Source organism: Mycteria americana, chromosome 24 (assembly GCF_035582795.1).
Source record: "Mycteria americana isolate JAX WOST 10 ecotype Jacksonville Zoo and Gardens chromosome 24, USCA_MyAme_1.0, whole genome shotgun sequence".
NCBI classification, from domain to species: Eukaryota; Metazoa; Chordata; class Aves; order Ciconiiformes; family Ciconiidae; genus Mycteria; species Mycteria americana.
The window spans coordinates 4,839,926-4,858,435 of NC_134388.1; the positions used below are offsets into that span (position 1 = coordinate 4,839,926).

An 18,510-nucleotide genomic window follows, 5' to 3' on the forward strand; every position below is an offset into this window, starting at 1 on the left:
TATTGCTCCTAAACCTAAGGGGGAGAAAAGAGACTGAAGCGACTCCGCTTTGTGGCCCCCAAATATGTGTATGTGAGTGCTGTTTGGTGTTAGGCCATTATGTGGTTTTGAGATGCTCTGACAAATCTGTAAGTCATCCGGCTGGAAACGAGGATAGATGTTTCTCGTCTGAACTTCAGCCTTAGTTCAAGAAATTATTCCAGAATTTTTGCAAGCTGTTTTATGACTCGTCTGCCTGGAGAACGTGTATTTGCTAAGTCCTACCGACACCTTTCCCTTCCTCTTCCCTGCAGTGACAGGAGAATCTCCTCCCAGCTTATCAAAAGAACTGACCAGCTCTTTGGCAGGAGTGGGAGACGTCAGCTTTGATACGGATTCCCAGTTCCCTCTGGATGAACTCAAAATTGACCCTTTAACCTTGGATGGACTGCACATGCTGAATGACCCAGACATGGTCCTCACTGACCCCGCCACAGAGGACACGTTCAGGATGGACCGGCTGTGAAGCGTGGACACCAGGAGCGTGGGAATGACGCTTGTTCCTGGAGCCCAGCCGAACTAGAGAGTCCGATGGGTCAGTCGTGTCAGAACAGGAGCTGCTGAGAGCAGTAGCTCTGTCCTGTACAACGTGTACAATGAGTAAAGCTTGTCGTTCTAAGCTTGCAGCGCTGCAGACCCCTACTCCCTGTCGCGCCGTATTTCACCCCTTATCTGCTCGTTGCCATTAATGAGTAAGGAGTTTCCATCAGCCTTTTCCTCTCCAGAGCCCCTCCTTCCTCCCACCAAAGCTCCAGCGTTAAGTTGTCCGTTTATCCTTTGCACTAGAAGGGGGCTGGTTTGGGGCAGGCGAGGAAGGTTCAGAGCCAAGGGTAAAGAGATTCTTTCTAACCTACCGAATCGTCGGCTGCCGTTTGAGACGGGGAGGGGGAAGTGCCACCGCCGACCCCCTCTCCCCTCACCCCCCGATTCGAAAGTAGATCTCTGCGTTGCCACCCTCTGGGAGGGACGGGGAGGCTGCGGCGGTTTTCACTCTGCTTTGTGACAGCTGCTTCGTAGAGTAAAACGCTTCTTCCTTTATCGATATGCCATGTTTGTTTTCAGGTTCGTTTCCTTGACTGTCGTCCTGCACCCACCGCCTCTTCTCATGCCCTGAGCAAACTCGCGTACTTGGCAAAGCGGAAAAGCAGCCCGGCAGCCCAATGGCCTTTTGTAGCCGGCTAGTCCAAAAAGGCAACTGTAAACACTATTTTCAAAGCTTTTTTTTTTTTTAAATATATATGTAATATATATATTTATAAATATATGTATACATATATAGAGAGAGCATTTCTGAGCACACAAAAAAGTACTATAATTCATTACTTGATTCGCACAGAGGAAGGATCGGAACATTTTAAAGCAGCTAAAAGAACAGAGGAGAATAACCCGCAGAGCGTATTTCTGATGTTGCTTTGAGAGAGATTCCTGGGCAACAGGAAGGGCATTTCTATAGCAATGCCTGGCTCAAATCATGATGACTATTTTTTATTTTTTATTCTTATTCATTACTTATTCTGTTACCATTATTTATGATCTTTTTTTTTTTTATTTAAGTATTTGGATATTAGGAAAGTAGCTAAACTACATACAGCCAATTGAAGCACTCTACATAATACTTGTACAGTACATCTTTTTTGTGTTTTTATTCCAGAAATATATTATATATATTATATATATAGGTATTTTTAACTAACTGGAATTTTAAACAGATGTTGAGCAGAGGTAAGGAAGCCTAAGGCAAGTCTAGATGTTTTCCTTTTATATAGTCAAAATAGGGTGGCAGGAACTTAGATATTCCGTCTTTCACCCTGGGGAAAAAATAGCTTGCACCACAGTGAACAGTACTGTATCCTCCAACAGCCTGCGATTCTGTTAAATTTGGACTCGACTATTTCTGTTAGTCCTTGTTAACGTTCTGCGCTGCAGTACAGCAGACCGGTGACTGACACTTTATCAATGGCGGGTTAAAAAAAAAAACCCCAAACCCCCCATTGAGTCCGAATGGGCGGGTTCGCTTAAATGGCACGGCCGAATTGGCGACGGTTCCCACATCTCTGCGCTTGGGACTCTTAGCAAATTTGAAAAATGCATTTAAAGATTTATCAAGAGCCCAACAGGCTTCTAGTAATTGCCAGGGGCACTGCTAAAACGTTGTCTTCGTTACACCCTACTCTGCACAGTAACAGAATCTGTAAGTACGTGACCCTTCTCTTCAGTAGAAGTTACCAATTAACGTTATTTTGAGTCTTATTAACAAATTAAAAATTACGCGGCGCCTAACAGCCTGAACGCGAGATGAACGAATACCTGCTGGAGGAGAGCATTTCCGTGCAGTAGGGGCTGAACGTCCACATCTCTTTTTGTTAAATATAGCCTCAACAAAAGAGCCGTCTGAGGTGCATTTCAAGATGAGTTGTGTTTTGTCGATTCCCCCCTCTGGCACGGTAGTTCCCCATCTGCTCTCTTTCAACTCGGTCTGCATCAGCTGGATTTTACTTTTTGGCTAAAAACGTGTCCGTTCTTTCTCAGCTGTCACGACTTTCAAGCAAAAAAAACCCCAAACAAACCCCTCAGCGCTTCTCCCTGTCCCATTGCCCTCCAGAAAGATTTTATTTTTTTTTTCCCTTGCTGTTTTCAGCAAGCGATAACGGAGGTCCGCAGAGGAGCGGGACCGCCCTTAATGAGTTATACTAGGTTTCTGTGTGCTTCCAGAAATCGGTGGGACGCCGTCCTGAGATTCGTGCAAACACTGCTGAGCAGAATCGTTGTTGGGATCTCTCTAATCTGGGTGCGTGTTTGCTCACGTTTGTGCCATTAGTTGACCATTTGCACTAAAAACTTTTTGTTTTTTTTTTTTCCTTAGATCTCTTCGCTTACCTCTGTCTTTTTTGTTCCTTCCCACGCAATCGAAAGGTTATCCTGCATCTTTGTTGAACGCGTTCTTTGTCAGGATTTAAGCCCAGTAGTACGTGTTAACTCCCGGTGTCTGCTTATTTCAGATTGCTAATGCTTTTTCAATTTAAGGAGGAAAAAAAAAAAATAAAAAAGGTAGCTTCGAACAGGAGGATACCCTAAAAGAACGGGAGTAATTTGGGCACAGGTGACTCGGAGTCCTTTTGCTTTGAAACAGCCCCAGGTACAGTGTGAGTTGAATACGCTTCTTGCAGTTCACGTAGTTCCTCGACGGGATTTCTGTCTGTATCGCTCTCTCGTTCGAATGACTCTCATGCATGTAAATTCTTGTTTGTGATCTATTTTTTTAAAACCAGAGTCACTTCAGAATGAAGCATCCAAGTAGGAGATGAGATTCCTCACTGGAGACTTTTACAGGGAGCTGTTGCTAAATGCTACCTTCTAATTTTTTTTAAACTACATGTGTATATAAGAGATCTTGTTTATTAGACTTGTAAGTAGACATTTAAAATGGCCTTAATTTAAAAATAACACGTCTGGATGCAACTGTGTCAAAATTAGGGACCATCTAGTTGAGAGAAATCCGGGTTTTGTTCCTTTCGTGCGGGGCAGACGGGGAAGGCTGCTTTGGGAGTGGGAAGGAGTAAGACGAAGTCATCGTGGGAAGCAGATGACGGCTGTCTGTGACAAGACGTGCTTCATCTCGTGAGCCCCGCTCGTGGGCAGGCGAAAGCTGCTTTTAGAACCGACCCTTTGAGAACCCGAGCAGTTATTTCAACAGCTCTTGCATTTTGCTTCCCGGAAGGCCGGTTTCCCGACAGCACCGTGCAGGAGCTGCACTTCGAGAGGGATTTTTCTCCCCCTCTCCCCTTAAAATGTATGTTTTTGTAACATATGTATGCATAAGGCTGATTTTAAAGCAAAACCAATCTGTTATGTTGTCAAACGTAAACACGGAGCGGATCCCCGGTGTTTTCTGAAGGAGTAATCTGATTTTATTTGAAAATTGAGTAGCGCTGTTTTCATTTTAAATTGTGCGTGTAAGGGCGAGAGCTGTCGGGAGCGGTCGGCCCTTCCCGTCCAGGAAAGAGCAGCGGAAAGAAAAAACACCACTTAGCAAAAAAAAAGAAAAAAAAAAGAAAAAAAAAGAAATAGTATTATTTATAACTTTTTCAGTTAAATGACGTTGAAACTGTCTGGTGTCTCAAAGGGTCACTGTCCAAACATACCTGCTGAGTGACCCCTCCCCCTCCCTACGACATGTGTTTTTATAGATATATATAGATATATATTAAGAAGTTCCCAAGCTAGACTGTTGCATTTGCCAATACAATGGGGAAATAATCGGAATAAACCGTCGGTGTATCAAATACTGTGATTTTCAAAAGAAAACCGGCACTTCTGCGGGTCGCTGCCGCGCCGCTGGGCGGGAGGGGGAGGCTCTTGTCACTGTACATAGTATCTGCATCCTCTTTCCAATGAATCTGCACAGGCCGAGTTCAGGTCGCTCTGCCGCGGGCAGCGCCCGACCTCTCGGCTCACTACTGCTTCTGCATGTCGGTGAACACTTTGCCAGCGATCCTTAACTGTGCAAAACCTCTCCTGTACAGAGAACCTTTGACTGATTTAATTTTTTTCCTTTTTTTTTTTTTTTTTTTTTAAAGAGGGGAAAAGGTTTCCAGAAAGAGGCTGCAAATTAATTTCAGAAATTGTTAATTATTTGTACATTTTATTACCTTATTTTAAATTTCATTAATTTTTTGAACAAGCGTGCCTGAGAAACCCTGGTGCGAACCCATGCGACGAGAACGCTGATGGATGAAAAGAGCGAGCTGCCCTCTGAGTTTGCATAAAAGCAGCATCCGATAACTTACAGAATCGTTTCAACTGCCCTCAGAAATAAGGTCTTGACTCTGCGTGTTCGTAAAAGCTTGGATTTCTGTAGCAACGATAATTAAGGCGTGAGATCTGCCCCTCACTGAGCATGGTACTCGCCCTGGAAACCCCCTCTGTACAAGAAGGAAGAGGAAAAGCCCCCTCCTCACCCCGTAGGTTCCGATGTACGCTCTGCTTTCAGGAGAAAAAACCCAGCGTTTATTCCTCTGAAAAACGGAACCCCCGTCACTGTGATGGCAATGTGAAAGCGCAGGTAGCGTTTGTTACGTGTGTCTGTTCTTTTTACAAAACAAAAAAGCAAAAAAAAAAAAAAAAAAAAATTTGTAGTGTTCCTGTTCTTTGTATTTTTAGTTGCGTTTTATTTATACTGCGCAGTGTAGGCATGGATTGCATGTCAGTTTTCTATGCGGGCACCATGATGACATTATAACTGTGTATTATAAATCATTTTTACCTTTTTAAACAGAATCATTGTGTGGAATTTCTATACTGCAAAACAAAACACTACATTACGTACTATATTCATTTGTGTTATTTATTTTATTATTTGGGGGCGGGGAGGGGGGTGGTTTTAACTGTGGTGTATATTGCCTTCTGTGGGCTTGACCAATTTTATCAAAATAAAGGCCTGAAGGGGTAAAATACGTTTACTGTTTTCTTCGGTAAATGGACTCGTGGCTGCCAGAGAGGCAGCTGCGGAGAACTACGTAGTAGAAAGCCTAAAGGGAAGCAAATCCACAGCGTAGAGGATCTGGACAGAAGGAAAACGCAGCTGCGTAATTAATATCTTAACTCCAAGTAGCACGGAGTGCTCGTCTGAAACGTGATTGGAGTCTTACGTGACGCTTTGACGTCGGTAACCGCGTAGCGCGTATGAAGAGCCTTGTCTGACCCTTCCAAATCCATCCGTACGCATCCCCCTGTCTTGTAAAGAAACCCCGTACGGCCGTCTTTTGGCCCAGCCGTGAAAACCTCTTCTCCGTTCACCTCACGGTGCCCAAACCGGGCAGCGCAGATGCTTTGTAGAAGATCCCGCTGCTCTTTATCCGTTGCAGGTTTTCTGCTTTTGAAAGAACAACGCGTCTGTCTGCGTGCCGTGGATTTCCGAGGGTCGCAGGTAACGAGACCAAAGAGGGAAGAGCAAGAGCAGGTGCCTGCACCCCGTGTTTCAGGTTAAGCTGTGGCACGGCCGCCGAGGCGCGTGGCGGGGAATCGTTCCCGGTGCGGTGCTCCTGGTTGTCCCTGGTAGTTTGAGTTCCCGCCTGCGGTTTGGTGTTCGGAGCAGACGTAGATCCTTCCCTCCTCGGGTTTCGAACACGGCAAAATCTGTTCTGCCTCGATGTATTTTGTCTGGGAACGGCGTCGCGGTGACGCGCGTTGCGTCGGCGTGGTCTTGGGTGTGGAACGGCGGGCGGCGCTGGCGGCGGGTCCCTTGGTTGCCGTGTGTCGGCGGGGAGGAGCGGGCGGCTCTCGCGGCTGGGCTCTGGAGAAGATGGTGCCGTCGCGTCGGCAGCTGGGGGCTGCCTTTCCCTACTTGTGAGCTGACCCCCGCTGTCTCCTCGTAACCAGCTTAACCCGTTGCGTCTTTAAGGTTGCACGTGTCGTCTTGTAACTAAATAGTAGGCAAACGCCTCGACAGCATTTGTTTTGGTTTATCTTGGTTCGTTTTACTTTAAATTTTGCCATTAAGTAGCTACAGGAGAATAAAGTAACTGCTACGTGTTGAATTTTCTGATGTACGTTTTCTGCTTGAATCGCAGTGATCGAACGTTGGTGTTTTCCGGTGTGTACGATGGTCTTGTTTTGTTGATTGTGTTTTAGTTTCGTAATTGGTTCAGCTTTAAGGCGACATAATTTGGGGCAGAAAACCCCTGTGGCAAGAGACACGTCTTTTTTTTAAGAGACAAAGGGAAAAAGGCGAAGGGTTCTTGACCCGTCTCCAGCCATTTGCTGTCACGATAGGCCTGCTGGACTGCGGTAGCAGATCACCGGTATCGGTTCGGCCATCGGTAGCTGGTTGCTTTGAGTTTATCCGGCCGCTCGTCCCTGTTTCCGATGGCGCGGCCAAGCAGCAGGGCAGGGGAGCATCCGAACCGCCGGCTGTCGGCGCACCGAGACTTTACACGGGCTCTTGGCAAGCGCAGAGATCGTGTCCTCCGGCGCGGAGGGACGGGCGAGCTCTGGAGATGCAGTCGCACCCTGAAGCTGTTCCAGTGTCCTGCTGCGAAGCGCGTGCAGAACCCACTGCAGCACTGGCAGAACTTCCGTCCTTGGAACCAAAGCGAACGCTTCGGGAATCGCTGACTCGCGGCAGCAGCAGCTACTGGGGACCTGTCACTCTGATCTCTGTGTTTGCCGAAATGCTTTGCTTGCCATAGGTATTTCTGTCACCGCCGTCACGCAGGCGAGACACCGCTCTAAACAATGACAATACTTCAGACGCTTTCTCGCAGCACGATGATAGGATGGGAGCGGAGATGACAGGTTAGACGATTTTACTCCTTAATTTTGCCTGCCTTCAGCCTATACCAACTTCCACGTACTGCTACTTTTATTTTTTTTTTTTTTTTTTAATTTGCAGACAGTATTTCCCCTTGGGGGCTGTTGATGTGTTCGGGCAAGAGTGATAAAGCTGTCAGCAGAAAAACTAACTGTAGTATTTGCAGGAGCCACGTACGGGACTGCACAACGTTAGGGATAAGTCATGTTTTCTTCCCGTCCTTATCTCTTAAGGTTTTTAGGAAACTGGGATCTGCCGTTGCAGACGGGCACGTGTTAAAGCGGTTTGTTTGGGAGTGTGGACGTGTTGGCGTTTAATTTGTCGCTGGTTCTAGGCTCTTTTTATTGAGCTCAAAACTAAAACGAATAATTTGAGCGGTAGGTGTGCTCAATGGGAACATTAATTACCGATCTCCGATAGCCGCGTTGTAAATTAACAGTTCTATCCGTGTGCAGAAGGGACGGCGTTTTCCGAGCTGGCGTAAGGATTCCTCCTCCTCGATAACGGGGTTCTCGCTAACGATGGTGGCTTTCTGTAGTAGTCTAGGCCTGAGCTTGAGATTTGCTTTAATTGCAGTAGACCTGAGCTACCTTTGGATTAGTTTGCCGGTAACGGTGTGGCAGAAACCTCCCAGGGAGGGAACTTCGTCTGGGTTAACGCAGGGGACTCGGACAGACGCGCCCTGGCTTTGAGTGAAACGGGCACGTTGGTGTGAGCACGGCTTTTGTGGGTCTTAAAATTGCTGGGGTTTAATCTATGTTGGATCAGGTTTTTGTTTGATAGTAGTTTTCTTCGTGCCGTGTGGTGGATGAGTCAGAGTGAAGTGGGCCTTGCTGCGTGAGGAACTGGTGGGTGTTGAACATGCTGGCAGGTGGCAGTTGCTGTCTTACGGTATTCGACTCTTCCGCTCAATGTTTTCAAAACCCTGAGAGGCTGGGGGGACAACGCACAGTTAAACAACTCCGATCGTACCTTGATTTCATCTCCTGGTCTACCTTGGACGTGAGAGAATCCTACAATAAATAAATTGGGACAAAACGGAACTGAGATTGCGACAGATGCTCTCATCGTGCGAATCGAGAGACTGCAGAACCGCTCACAAAACCTCCCTCCCTGCTCTTGTTCGTGAAATTTATGTTCTTCAAATGGAAGCTGTATTTGAGCCGTATATTAACACACTTAATGAACAAAGGAGGTGTCACTCAGCTCTCGAAAGTGTCTCTGAAAATGAGACAAAGCCAAAAGAGTTGGTGCTTCTGCTGGAGAAATGCAAGTCTCGGAGTCGGAGATCGTAAAGGCTCCTGAGGCGGCTTGTCCTGAACCGAGTCTGCTCGCGTCTTTTTGGTCACTTGCAGAGGGCCGGACCTTCCCAGGCCCGGCCAGCTGGGTTTTCGCAGGAGCAGAACCGCTGGCTTCTTTTCAGTGTCTCCAAAGCCGGTGTTTCCCGCTTCCTTTGGGAGGTGATGCCTGTGGCGCAGGGAAGGGAGGGCATTGCTCTGTGTCGCGTTGCTTTGAGGCCGCTGGTCTCTGAACCGTGCTCTAGTAGAACCGCTGTGGGACAGCAAGTGCATCGGATGTAAATTTGCCAGGCTGTAAGCTCTGATCCATCCAAATTTTCTGTATTGAATGTAGTTACAGCCTCGTGCGGATAAAGCTTTAAAATCTATCGAAGGGTGCCCCATCTGCAAGTAAGCCGAGAGTTTTTTAATTGCGGTTGAGATTTTGATCTGGGAAAATGCAGAGTTACGGGGAAATGTGTGTTCTGCCCCTGGGAATGTTATTCTCCACCAGATGGAAATTTTGCTAAATCTTTAAAGATTAGTCTGAGACCTGTGCAGATTCATCCACCCTTCAGTTCTTTCCTTCGACGTGCAATAGAAGTTCTTCCCTCGATAAGCTTAAATGGTCGTAACTGAGTAGCGGTGAAGGGAAGCCTCGGGCGAGGCTTCAGCTGGTGGCGAGAGGTTTGGTAAGGAGTCTTGACTAAACCTGGGCGAGTAGGGCAGGGCTTGGCTGCCGAGGCAGCCGGAGCTGGGGTCGTTTAGGGAGCGAAGTACAAAGCGATGTAGTGGAAAAGCGCTGGACGTGCTGTTGGCTCTCACGAGACGGCTCTCGGGGTGCCGTCTCTCTGCCTTTGGAACTGCTGTGTCTACAGGGACAGGTAAAGTTCATTTGCAGGTGTCCTACGGATTATTCAGTCCAACTCCTTTACACTGTGGTTTAGAAAGAAAGGGATGAAAGGTCTCCCTTTATAAATCTAATTGAAGAACTGGTTTCTGCAACTGGAGTAGTGGAGTCGTCAGCATTTCCTTCAGAAATTTTACAGGCTTAAACTTGCTTATAGAGATGGAGTTGAATTATACCACACAAAGGGCAATTTTTTAACTCAACAAAATCTGCGCTGGCTATTTGTCAAGAAGGAAAAGCAAGCAGTTCTCATATAGATATCCTTGCTTCTGTATAATGTCACAAGCCTCCGTTTGAAAGGAAAAGATTAAGCTTGGCTCAATTTTGGAATTTCCAAGACATTAAATATAGAGAAGATAAATAGGTAAAGCTTCTGTCCTTGCAGAGTAGATGACGAATATAAAAGTTATAATATTTATGGGGCAAAATGTTGGGGGGGTATAGGGCTTGCTTAAGGAAAACTTTCTGTACTTACTGGATCCTGAATATTCATGGCATGAGCATCGACACAGTCGGAAGATAACTGTGTATAAATATACCGCATACACATCCACCGATCTTCGGTCAGCATTATACAGCGTAGTAACTAAACTATTGTATTTCAGTCAGCTATTAACTAATAAGACAGTAGATACTGAGGTTTTATTTTGGGGAGGAATTAGAACTTTTAGATGCTTTTTCTTCGTACCTTAACGGAGCCCCCATCTGTGGAAGGATTCCTTGTAGAAGAAATGGAAGTTAAATGTGTTAGTACTCATGAAGGGAAAGTTTGATTTTAATAAAATTAAATACAGCTGCTTTTGGCAGCTTCTCTCACAGACTGGCAGCTAAAAACAACTTTATGTAGTTCATTGAGCTTGGGGAAAAATGTCAGATTTATGCATTTTCAGAGACAGTATAATATACTGTTCTTTACAAGCTAAACTTTTTCTATTAAAATAATTTGTGGATTATTTCACTGATATATGCAATCCTATATTCAGCTACAGCGTTGGTGGCACAGGAACTCTGGAAAAGTTGTCCCTGCGACATAAAAGTTTTATTTATTGTGTTTTTCTATAGGTAAAGTGGAAAACTGAAGTTGGCTTTAAGTGTTTGCAATCTGAGAAATGATGTGAAAAAGCAGCTCAACTAAATGTACATTCTTTTCAATCTTTTCTTTTTTGTGTGAAGGCTTTTGTCTTTGTATCTTTGCATTATTTGTAAATGAAATGTAATAAAAGTTCAAATGTTTTTGTCTCTGGCTGCTTAGCTTTTTCTTAGTTGCGTTTGTTTGTTTGTTTGCTTTTTGACTGAAGGTTTTCAGTGTTGAAATATTGGTGTTTTCAGTGCTCATGTTTATAAAGAAACAGCAAAATCCAATTATTTCGGTTCGTTGGCTTCTTACAGCTATGAAAGCTGACCTCTGTAGGACTCTTCCAAGAGGAAACTGCAGCTGATCTAAAAGATGCAAAGCATCCTGATAAGTCTCAAGATGTAAACTGTCCTCAGAAGCAGTCCCTGCGTTCTGAAGGTGACGTGTGGTGACTGTCTCTACCGTTCTCAAGTCAGAGCTTCAGTCACGTTTCTGCACTGCTGCATCGTTTTAGAGCTTTCTGGGGTAAGCAGAGTCTCGTCTGTCTGTTTGAGTTGCGGGATTTTTGAAAGAGAAAATGAGGGTGTAAATCTTCAGATTTATTAGATTGTCGTACGTTAGATTGTCGTACACGCGTGCTTCGACAACTGGGTGTAGCTTTCACCGCAGTGAATCTTGCGTTAGGTTGGTCATCAAGGTAAGTAGAGCCAGTGCTGAAAAAAGTTTTATGTTACTAAGGCAGCTGGGACAGAATGACCAACTCCCTCAACTTGGGCAGTTATTTCATAGCTCTTTTGAATGGAATTCATCTTTTTCTGATACGGTTTTATGCTTGTCTGTGGGAAAGGTTCATCTGCAATCAGTATTCTGACCTGAGGGACGGGTGTGCTGGGGAGAAAGCTGTCGTTCCGGTTGAGTATTGTGTGTGAAGCGTAACTAAGTTGACCGCAGCAAGGCTGAGTGAATGCACCTGACTTTCCAGTGACCAAGCGAAAGGTAGTTCATTTCTGCTCCCAGCCTGGAAACACACCATCGCTGGCCATATCCACTTTGGAATCAGTTTCTTGTGAGCTACATAAGGTCCCTTCAGTACTTGAAGCCATTTTGTGTAGGGGATATTGTACTCTGGACTGCCTCATCTGCATTTTTTTCCTGTTGGGGAAAGAAAACTTAGTGGCCGTTTTCATGACAGTCTTAGAATGGCGAAGGGAGATGTTCACAAAGGGCTGCGATCAGCAAGCGAACCATCTCTAAACGAGCCAGTTAGCAGAACTAGCGTTCTTTTGGCAGATCTCTGCTTATGCTGCTGCCTTCGGAATGTGAAATTCAAATGCGTGTAGCTGTGGAGACCCGCGCTTGGTAAAGTGCAGCTTTTGCCATCAGCTTTCCAAGAGGAGAGGAAAAGTTGTGTTCACACCTTGCTTGTTTGCTAACATTTAACAGAAGCAGCACATCCAGTGTACTGGTATTTATCATACGGCCTCATTCTAGAGTGGAACTTCTAACTAGCTTGCAAAACTGCACTGTTAAGTATTCGACAGGAACTGCCTTTCTCATGAAACCATGAGCAAGTCTCCTGAAACCATGAGCAAGTTTCAGTATAATTACTGTGAACTGCTTACCTGAAGCGTCTTGCAAAATTTGGCTTTTATTGTCTCTTTGGGCAGACTGGAATGCTGCTAGGTTATTGTTTACCTGGAAAAGACTGGGGATTACGGTAGTGCAGGATTTAAGACTTTCCAGGTTACCAACTCTAGTAACCCTTTGTCTGCTGTTCCCAGCTCAAGTGAGCACCCACGGTACTAACGGCTTCCGCTGTCCCAGCTCCTCGGCTGTCTGTTTGGGGGAGTCCTGGCATGGTGTCATAAGACAAATCAAGCATAAAGCTTTCATTTACTGTTCTGAAACTGACTGCCACTGACAAGAACCAGGTAGGACAGTCTAACTAGAGGGAAGTTCTTGAAAGAAAAAGCCTTTGCTAACAAAATCCTTAATTCAGCTGGGGGCTCTCTAGCAGTACTATTGCTTTCAGCTTTTGAGGGTTTCACTGTTACACGTCCATATCGGAAGAGTTTCAGAAGAGGAAAAAGCAACATGCACGTGACCAAGGAGAAGTCTATTATTTATTATCCAATATTCCAGAGTATTTATTATCCAGCATTCCAGAACAAAGATACTCTCCTTAAAGTGCTTTTTAAAAATGTTTTGTGAGCAACTTGTACATAGGCTGCTCTCTGTGTCCTTTTCAGACTAGTGCTGGGTTTGCTTTGCAGTAGGTCTTGAAAAGGAGACCAGCATTCACACTCGAGAGCCTTTGAGTAGGGAAAAGATTCCTGGGAATCATCCATGCTAAACTTACTCAAACAATTCCAGCTATTGCAGGTAGCTTCTCAGCACATCTTTTTCCATGTAGCGTAGAGAACTAGTGTTTACAGCAGCACGGGCTTCTATTCACACTTGCTGTCTACACCTCTGCCGTTCCAATAGGTTTTCGTAGCGTTTAAAGAAAGTTGCTGTTGTAGAAAAGATGCCGGATAATGCATTGACACTTGGTGCTGTGCAGAGTGCAGTGGTACGTTACTTAGAGTTCTTTATACCAGAGGCAATAGTGGGGCAGCTGAGCACGTTTTTTAAAGCAAGTTTTGCTGGACAGACGTTTAAATCGGAGGTTAGTCTTGCTGAACTCTAAATGTTTCATAATCTTCTGGAATGGTGTCTGAGGAGGATGAGATTAAAGCGAATATAGATTAGAAGTAGAACCAGAAATGAAAAATAGAATAAGCTACTGCATGACATCCCATTAGAGTTGTATGTGTAGGCTAGCCAAGACAAATTAACATCTTGAAAGCAAAATGGCAAGAACGCCTGTATTTGATTTTCAAAACTAACTCACCGTTGCAGCGGTAACGCAGGTTTGACCAAATAATGTTCTCTTGGGAGAAGCAGAAGACTCCCAGGCGGCCTCCTCGCATAGTTGTATCAAGGACAACTCCAGTGTCTGCTACTACTTCAGGGCCTTCATAGAAGCGAGCTCTAGAAGAGAATAAGCATGTGTAGGACATGAACTTGAGACTGATAGAGCCTTGTAGAAATTGTTCCTCAGTCCAACACTCCCTCCTCTTTACCACAGGACTGCACTAGAGATGCTTGTTTTATGTGTTAACACTTCCACTCAGCCGCGCAAAGGAAATCGTAAACCCCTTACCTGATGTATCCGACTTGAGGACGATGTTGCAGGAACCAGCGGTAAGATGTCTTGTCCTTCCAGCCAGAATTGCGAGGGTCTTTCCACAGCAGTTTGACCTGATCTGTGGTGTCTCCGGTGTGCCAGAGAGAATTGCGGAGATACTCACCTGGGCCTGTTTTAGACTTCACTGCCTAAGACAGAAGAGAGACTGGTAAAACGTTTGGATAAAGGATTGATTGACCGTAGCTGCTTGCCCCACTGCATGTGTCCAAGCAGCACAGCTAAGAAAAAGGCAAAAATCCACTACTGAATTCTTTTTCAATGGCGGCTTTACCTTCAGTTGAATTCCAGGTTCTGCTACTGCTCGGAAGGGGTTTGCCTGCCAGTATGTCTGTTCCATCTGCTTCCACATGACCACATAAAAGCTGGAACTGTCCTGGTAGCCAAATATGAAGCCAGCATAATCATCATCTGTGGCAGTGTTGACATGGAACGTGCCCTCAAAGTCCACTCCATTGAATGCCGTGTAACCTGTAATTGGTAGGAAAACAAATACTCTGTATTCTACAACAAAATGTAGATCCATTTCTTTCCCAATTCAGATGGGGGAGGTGGATTTTGCTAAGCCAAATCTGAAGATTGCCTGCTACAGAAAATATTTTCCCAGGAGGTGGGTGGAATCATTAAGTAGTGTCTGAAATACTTGTAAAAGCTGCACTGAGAAGTACGCAGCTAATGAGCGATAATTTTCCAATAGGACAAAATAAGTGTCTCACCTACAGCCAGGCCAGGATCGCTGTTCATGGTCTGGACAATTTCCATGCCCTGAGAAAGATGAATGTGGACTCGTTAGTATAGTTCCAAACGTAACTTTAGTGTTGTTAAGGGACTGGGGGAGAGGTACACCAAGGGTGAGGCTCGAGGATTAGGACGTTGTTGAACAGTATCATTAAGCCTGCAGAGTCTTTTAATGAAAACTGCATCCAGTTTGGTACAGGCTTGTTCCCACCTGACTTACTAGCCCGTTCTGGAGCAGTCTCCTACCTGGTTGAGGACAATCCAGTTGGGGTCAATCTGTGCATCACCCTCAGGGTCCAATACAACCGTCTGGAAAGCCCTGAAGTCTGTTAGTGTCACTTCTGCGTTCTCTGGGCACACATCAATTCTGTCAATCACCATGTCTTTGTCAAAGTCATCTTCACAAACGTTTCCCACACCATCACCTGAGAGCACAACAGAAGAAAAGGAGTAACAAGCTTTCATTAATTTCTCCTGCCCCTTGCACCTGAGGTTTACTCAGCTAGCTTTTGGCTAGCACAGCTAAAGGTAGCCGTGTCTATTGAAGGTTAAGAGGTGTTCAGAGCACTGGTACACTCTTCCTTTAAGTCAGTTGCAGAGAAACCCGGAGGCTTCTCTTGCTTGCAGAGATGCTGTGACCAGAAGAAACACCTCAACTTGTAGACACTTCTGGAAGAGAACTTTTCCTAAGTATGATCCTTCTGTCAGGGTTATTTGAGATCTGACAATGATGTCGGACTGTCTCGAGTCAGTACTGAGGAGATCTTGCTTCCTGTCTATCTCTAGAGGTGAAACTGATACGCGTTGGCCACCAGGAACAGAAGCCGCGCATGCAGGGCTAACGTGCATCCATTTCCCTTACCGTCTGAGTCTTCTTGGCCAGGGTTAGGGACAAGCCGACAGTTGTCGGGACCTGGAGGTTTCTCGTCTGGAATCCCATCATTGTCGTCATCATCATCACATTCATCTCCCAGCCCGTCGTTGTCTGTGTCCACCTGGGAGCTGTTGGGCACTGATGGGCAGTTATCCCGTGTATCTTGGTGGCCATCCCCATCACTGGTGGAGCAAATTACAGGTAAAGATTATCCACTGACATGTGCTTTTAAAATAAGCACGCAACACCTTTCTAGGAGCTGGGGTCCTCGACGAGTACAGCAGATGTTGGTGATTTTAGCCTTATAAAGTCCTAAGCTATTAGTTACACCAACCATAGATCAGAAATACTCCAGCTGTAGTGTACAAACAAATCTGTGAGTGGTAGCTAATGACAAGCAAGGCTGCTGTCAGCAAGCTTACATCCGCTAGCCTTTGGGCCATACTTCCACTGGCAAGTTTTTTTGAGGTCTGAAGAAAATTCCACCTCCCTTCACCTCTGTCTTTTTATCGGGTAAGGCCAAGCCAGGTTGTCACGGAGCTGCCAACGCACGCCTTTTTCCCCCTCCATCCCCAAGATTTCATGCAACCTAAGTATAATTTTTGCAGCAAGCTCTCACCTGTCCTGGTTGGTGTCACAGACGTCTCCCACTAGATCGTGATCAGTATCTTTCTAGTAAAATAAAGCAATAATAATTTAAACTTTCCATAGATCAAGAGGAGAATTAGGCAATAAAGAGAACAAAGAGAGGTGTTTGTTAGCTTCTGATCTGATTGAACACAGAGCTGACACCAGTGGGAGAGTTCCTTCTGCAGGCTTTACAAGTTGCCCTGATGAATTCAAGCAGCGCTGTTTCTAAACACAGGTGAGCAGGGTAGGAATAGAGAAGTCCGAAGTGCAACACTTCCTCTCTGACATACTCTTCTATACCCCAGGACGTTTGATCTCAAGGGGCTGTACTTTTGCACTGCAGGATGGCAGCAGCTAAAATTTGCAAGTGGTAATCTTGGTGAGTTACCAGGTACACCTTAGGCAGATCACATGAGCGCTGTCTTGAGTGACAGCAATGAACCCATAAGACTGCAAAACTGGGAGTGCTTACTTACCTGGTCTGGGTTACTGACTGTTGGGCAGCTGTCACACACATCTCCTACTCCATCACCATCACCATCTTTTTGATCAGCGTTAGGAACTCTTACGCAGTTGTCCACTGTGTTTTTGATCCCTGTAAAACATGCAAAGTGGACCCATCAAGGCAACAGGGCTACTAAGGTCTATGCAGCAAGATCTTTTTTGGATGTAAGAGATGGCAAAAATCTAGGACAGTTGAATTCATGCAGTAAAGCAAAAGTTTCAATTTTTGTGTACATTTTAAATGCTTTTAAGTTGCATCCTAGCAGCTATGGAGGATGGAAGAGATCAGCAGCAACTGATCTTAAAACATACTCCAGACTGCATCACGATGGATGTCTGAGCATGCTATTGCACATGAACCTGAGAGGAAACATCCTTAACTGCATTCCTTAGAGAAAGTTAAAGAACTGAAGAACACGGCTCCAAACTGGCATCATATCTGTGCATGAGTGAGTGGCCAAGAGGATGAAGATGAAACTGTCTGCGGTTCCCTAAACCATGACAGAGTCTTTTTCCTCTAAAGTAGATGTCTATATAATTATAAAACAAGTCAAGGTTAATCTTGGCTATTTGACAGGGAAGATTTAGACAGTGCCTCTTCAAGGCCCGAGACAGGACAGGAACAATCTAACTGGCAACTTGTATGACTTCACTTCCCGCTTCTCTGCATTTACCTACTACACCAGCAAATCATGCCAGCAGGGAGCTACTTGGCAGGATGTAGCCAGACCCAAACAGCACTAGATGCACTGGAAATACTCTGTAAATAAATATGTGTGTCTCAGGCCAGCAGCAGTTGTGATTTCTGGCTTTTGAAAGCAGGCTTTGTGCAAATACAGCATCATTAGCGCACAGACAGTTTCTAAAGCCAGCCAGGCTTTTCCCCCCCCCCCCAGAAGACAGCCCTGACACATACTGCCTTGAGCCAGTAGCTGCTAACAACTTGGATGTTCCCATACTTCTTCATAAATTTAAATTGCAGCACAAAGTAGTGTCCTTGTCTGGATTGAGATCAGTTTGCATGGTACATCCTTCTTTCTTAAGTCTGACACAGGTTTGACGTGATCGTGCACAGTAAGAGTGCTAACAAAAATTGTTAGCACCATCCTGAATATAGATCTTTAAACCCTGCAAGAGCTGAACTGTGAAGGATGCTGGCTTGACTGCTCATCTTGGCATCTTAAGAACTGAGCTGTGCTTCATCCCATCAGAAATTAGTTCTACTCCTGCAGAGCACAAGCCTCTGAAGGCTGGTACCGGCCGTAAGGATCTCTAGCTGCGTGCCGAATAGCTTTCTGGTTCTTAGCTCAGTATATATGGGCCTCTGAGGATGCTCCCAGCTGCTCTTACCATCTCCATCCATGTCATCGTCACACTCGTCTCCCCTCCCATCGCCATCAATGTCCCGTTGATCATTGTTCTTCACTTGGCGACAGTTGTCACAGGCATCACCAAAGTTATCCTTGTCTGCATTGCGCTGGTCTGCATTGCGGGTGTACATGCAGTTGTCCTGTGGGAGAGAGGGACTGGCTGAGGGGAAACGTTTGGCACTGAGCGTGCTACTGCGGCATAAGAAAGACGAAAGTTCTGAGGTATGTGACCAGCTGCTCTGAGAAGCCCAGCAGCCTATCTGCAGCCAGTCTTGGTTTCCTCTATTCAGCCTAGTCACTGCCTGTTTGGGGAATACCAGTAGCACCTGAAAATATCTCCAACCAGTGCTTGACCAAGTGAGACAGAGACTCCCTAACTCTCAGGGGACCATGACTGGTAAAGTCCGTTCAGTGCCGTGATGTTCTCTCCTGTCTGCTTGTTTTTAGATTCTTCAGACCATGCAGATTAAAAGGAAACATTGCATGCTGTGGCCTGCAGGTTCCCTAAATTCACATTAAAGGTGTAGGCAGTTGCTT

The 18,510-nt window shown here is 45.5% G+C and overlaps 2 protein-coding genes across 19 annotated transcripts in view; one reads left to right on the forward strand and one right to left on the reverse strand.

Annotated features, from left to right (window-relative positions):
• Positions 1–4,605, forward strand: part of CRTC1 (CREB regulated transcription coactivator 1) — a 46,827-nt gene extending 42,222 nt beyond the window's left edge. For 5 of the 6 annotated variants that reach the window (XM_075524596.1, XM_075524597.1, XM_075524598.1 and 2 more), the window contains one exon: positions 294–4,605. In XM_075524596.1, the coding sequence (XP_075380711.1) occupies positions 294–505 (212 nt within the window). In that variant the 3' untranslated portion in view covers positions 506–4,605. The remainder of the gene's footprint in view (positions 1–293) is intronic. The other variant, XR_012778774.1, reaches the window with a different exon arrangement.
• Positions 4,606–12,721: 8,116 nt separating this feature from the next.
• The window catches only part of COMP (cartilage oligomeric matrix protein), a 38,130-nt gene continuing 32,341 nt past the window's right edge, over positions 12,722–18,510 (reverse strand). For all 13 annotated transcript variants that reach the window (XM_075524090.1, XM_075524096.1, XM_075524093.1 and 10 more), the window contains 10 exons: positions 17,954–18,113; positions 16,576–16,694; positions 16,089–16,141; positions 15,458–15,651; positions 14,842–15,020; positions 14,574–14,622; positions 14,132–14,328; positions 13,816–13,988; positions 13,504–13,643; positions 12,722–13,326 (listed from right to left, as the gene is read on the reverse strand). In XM_075524090.1, coding sequence (XP_075380205.1) covers positions 13,280–13,326; positions 13,504–13,643; positions 13,816–13,988; positions 14,132–14,328; positions 14,574–14,622; positions 14,842–15,020; positions 15,458–15,651; positions 16,089–16,141; positions 16,576–16,694; positions 17,954–18,113 — 1,311 coding nt within the window. In that variant the 3' untranslated portion in view covers positions 12,722–13,279. The remainder of the gene's footprint in view (positions 13,327–13,503; positions 13,644–13,815; positions 13,989–14,131; positions 14,329–14,573; positions 14,623–14,841; positions 15,021–15,457; positions 15,652–16,088; positions 16,142–16,575; positions 16,695–17,953; positions 18,114–18,510) is intronic.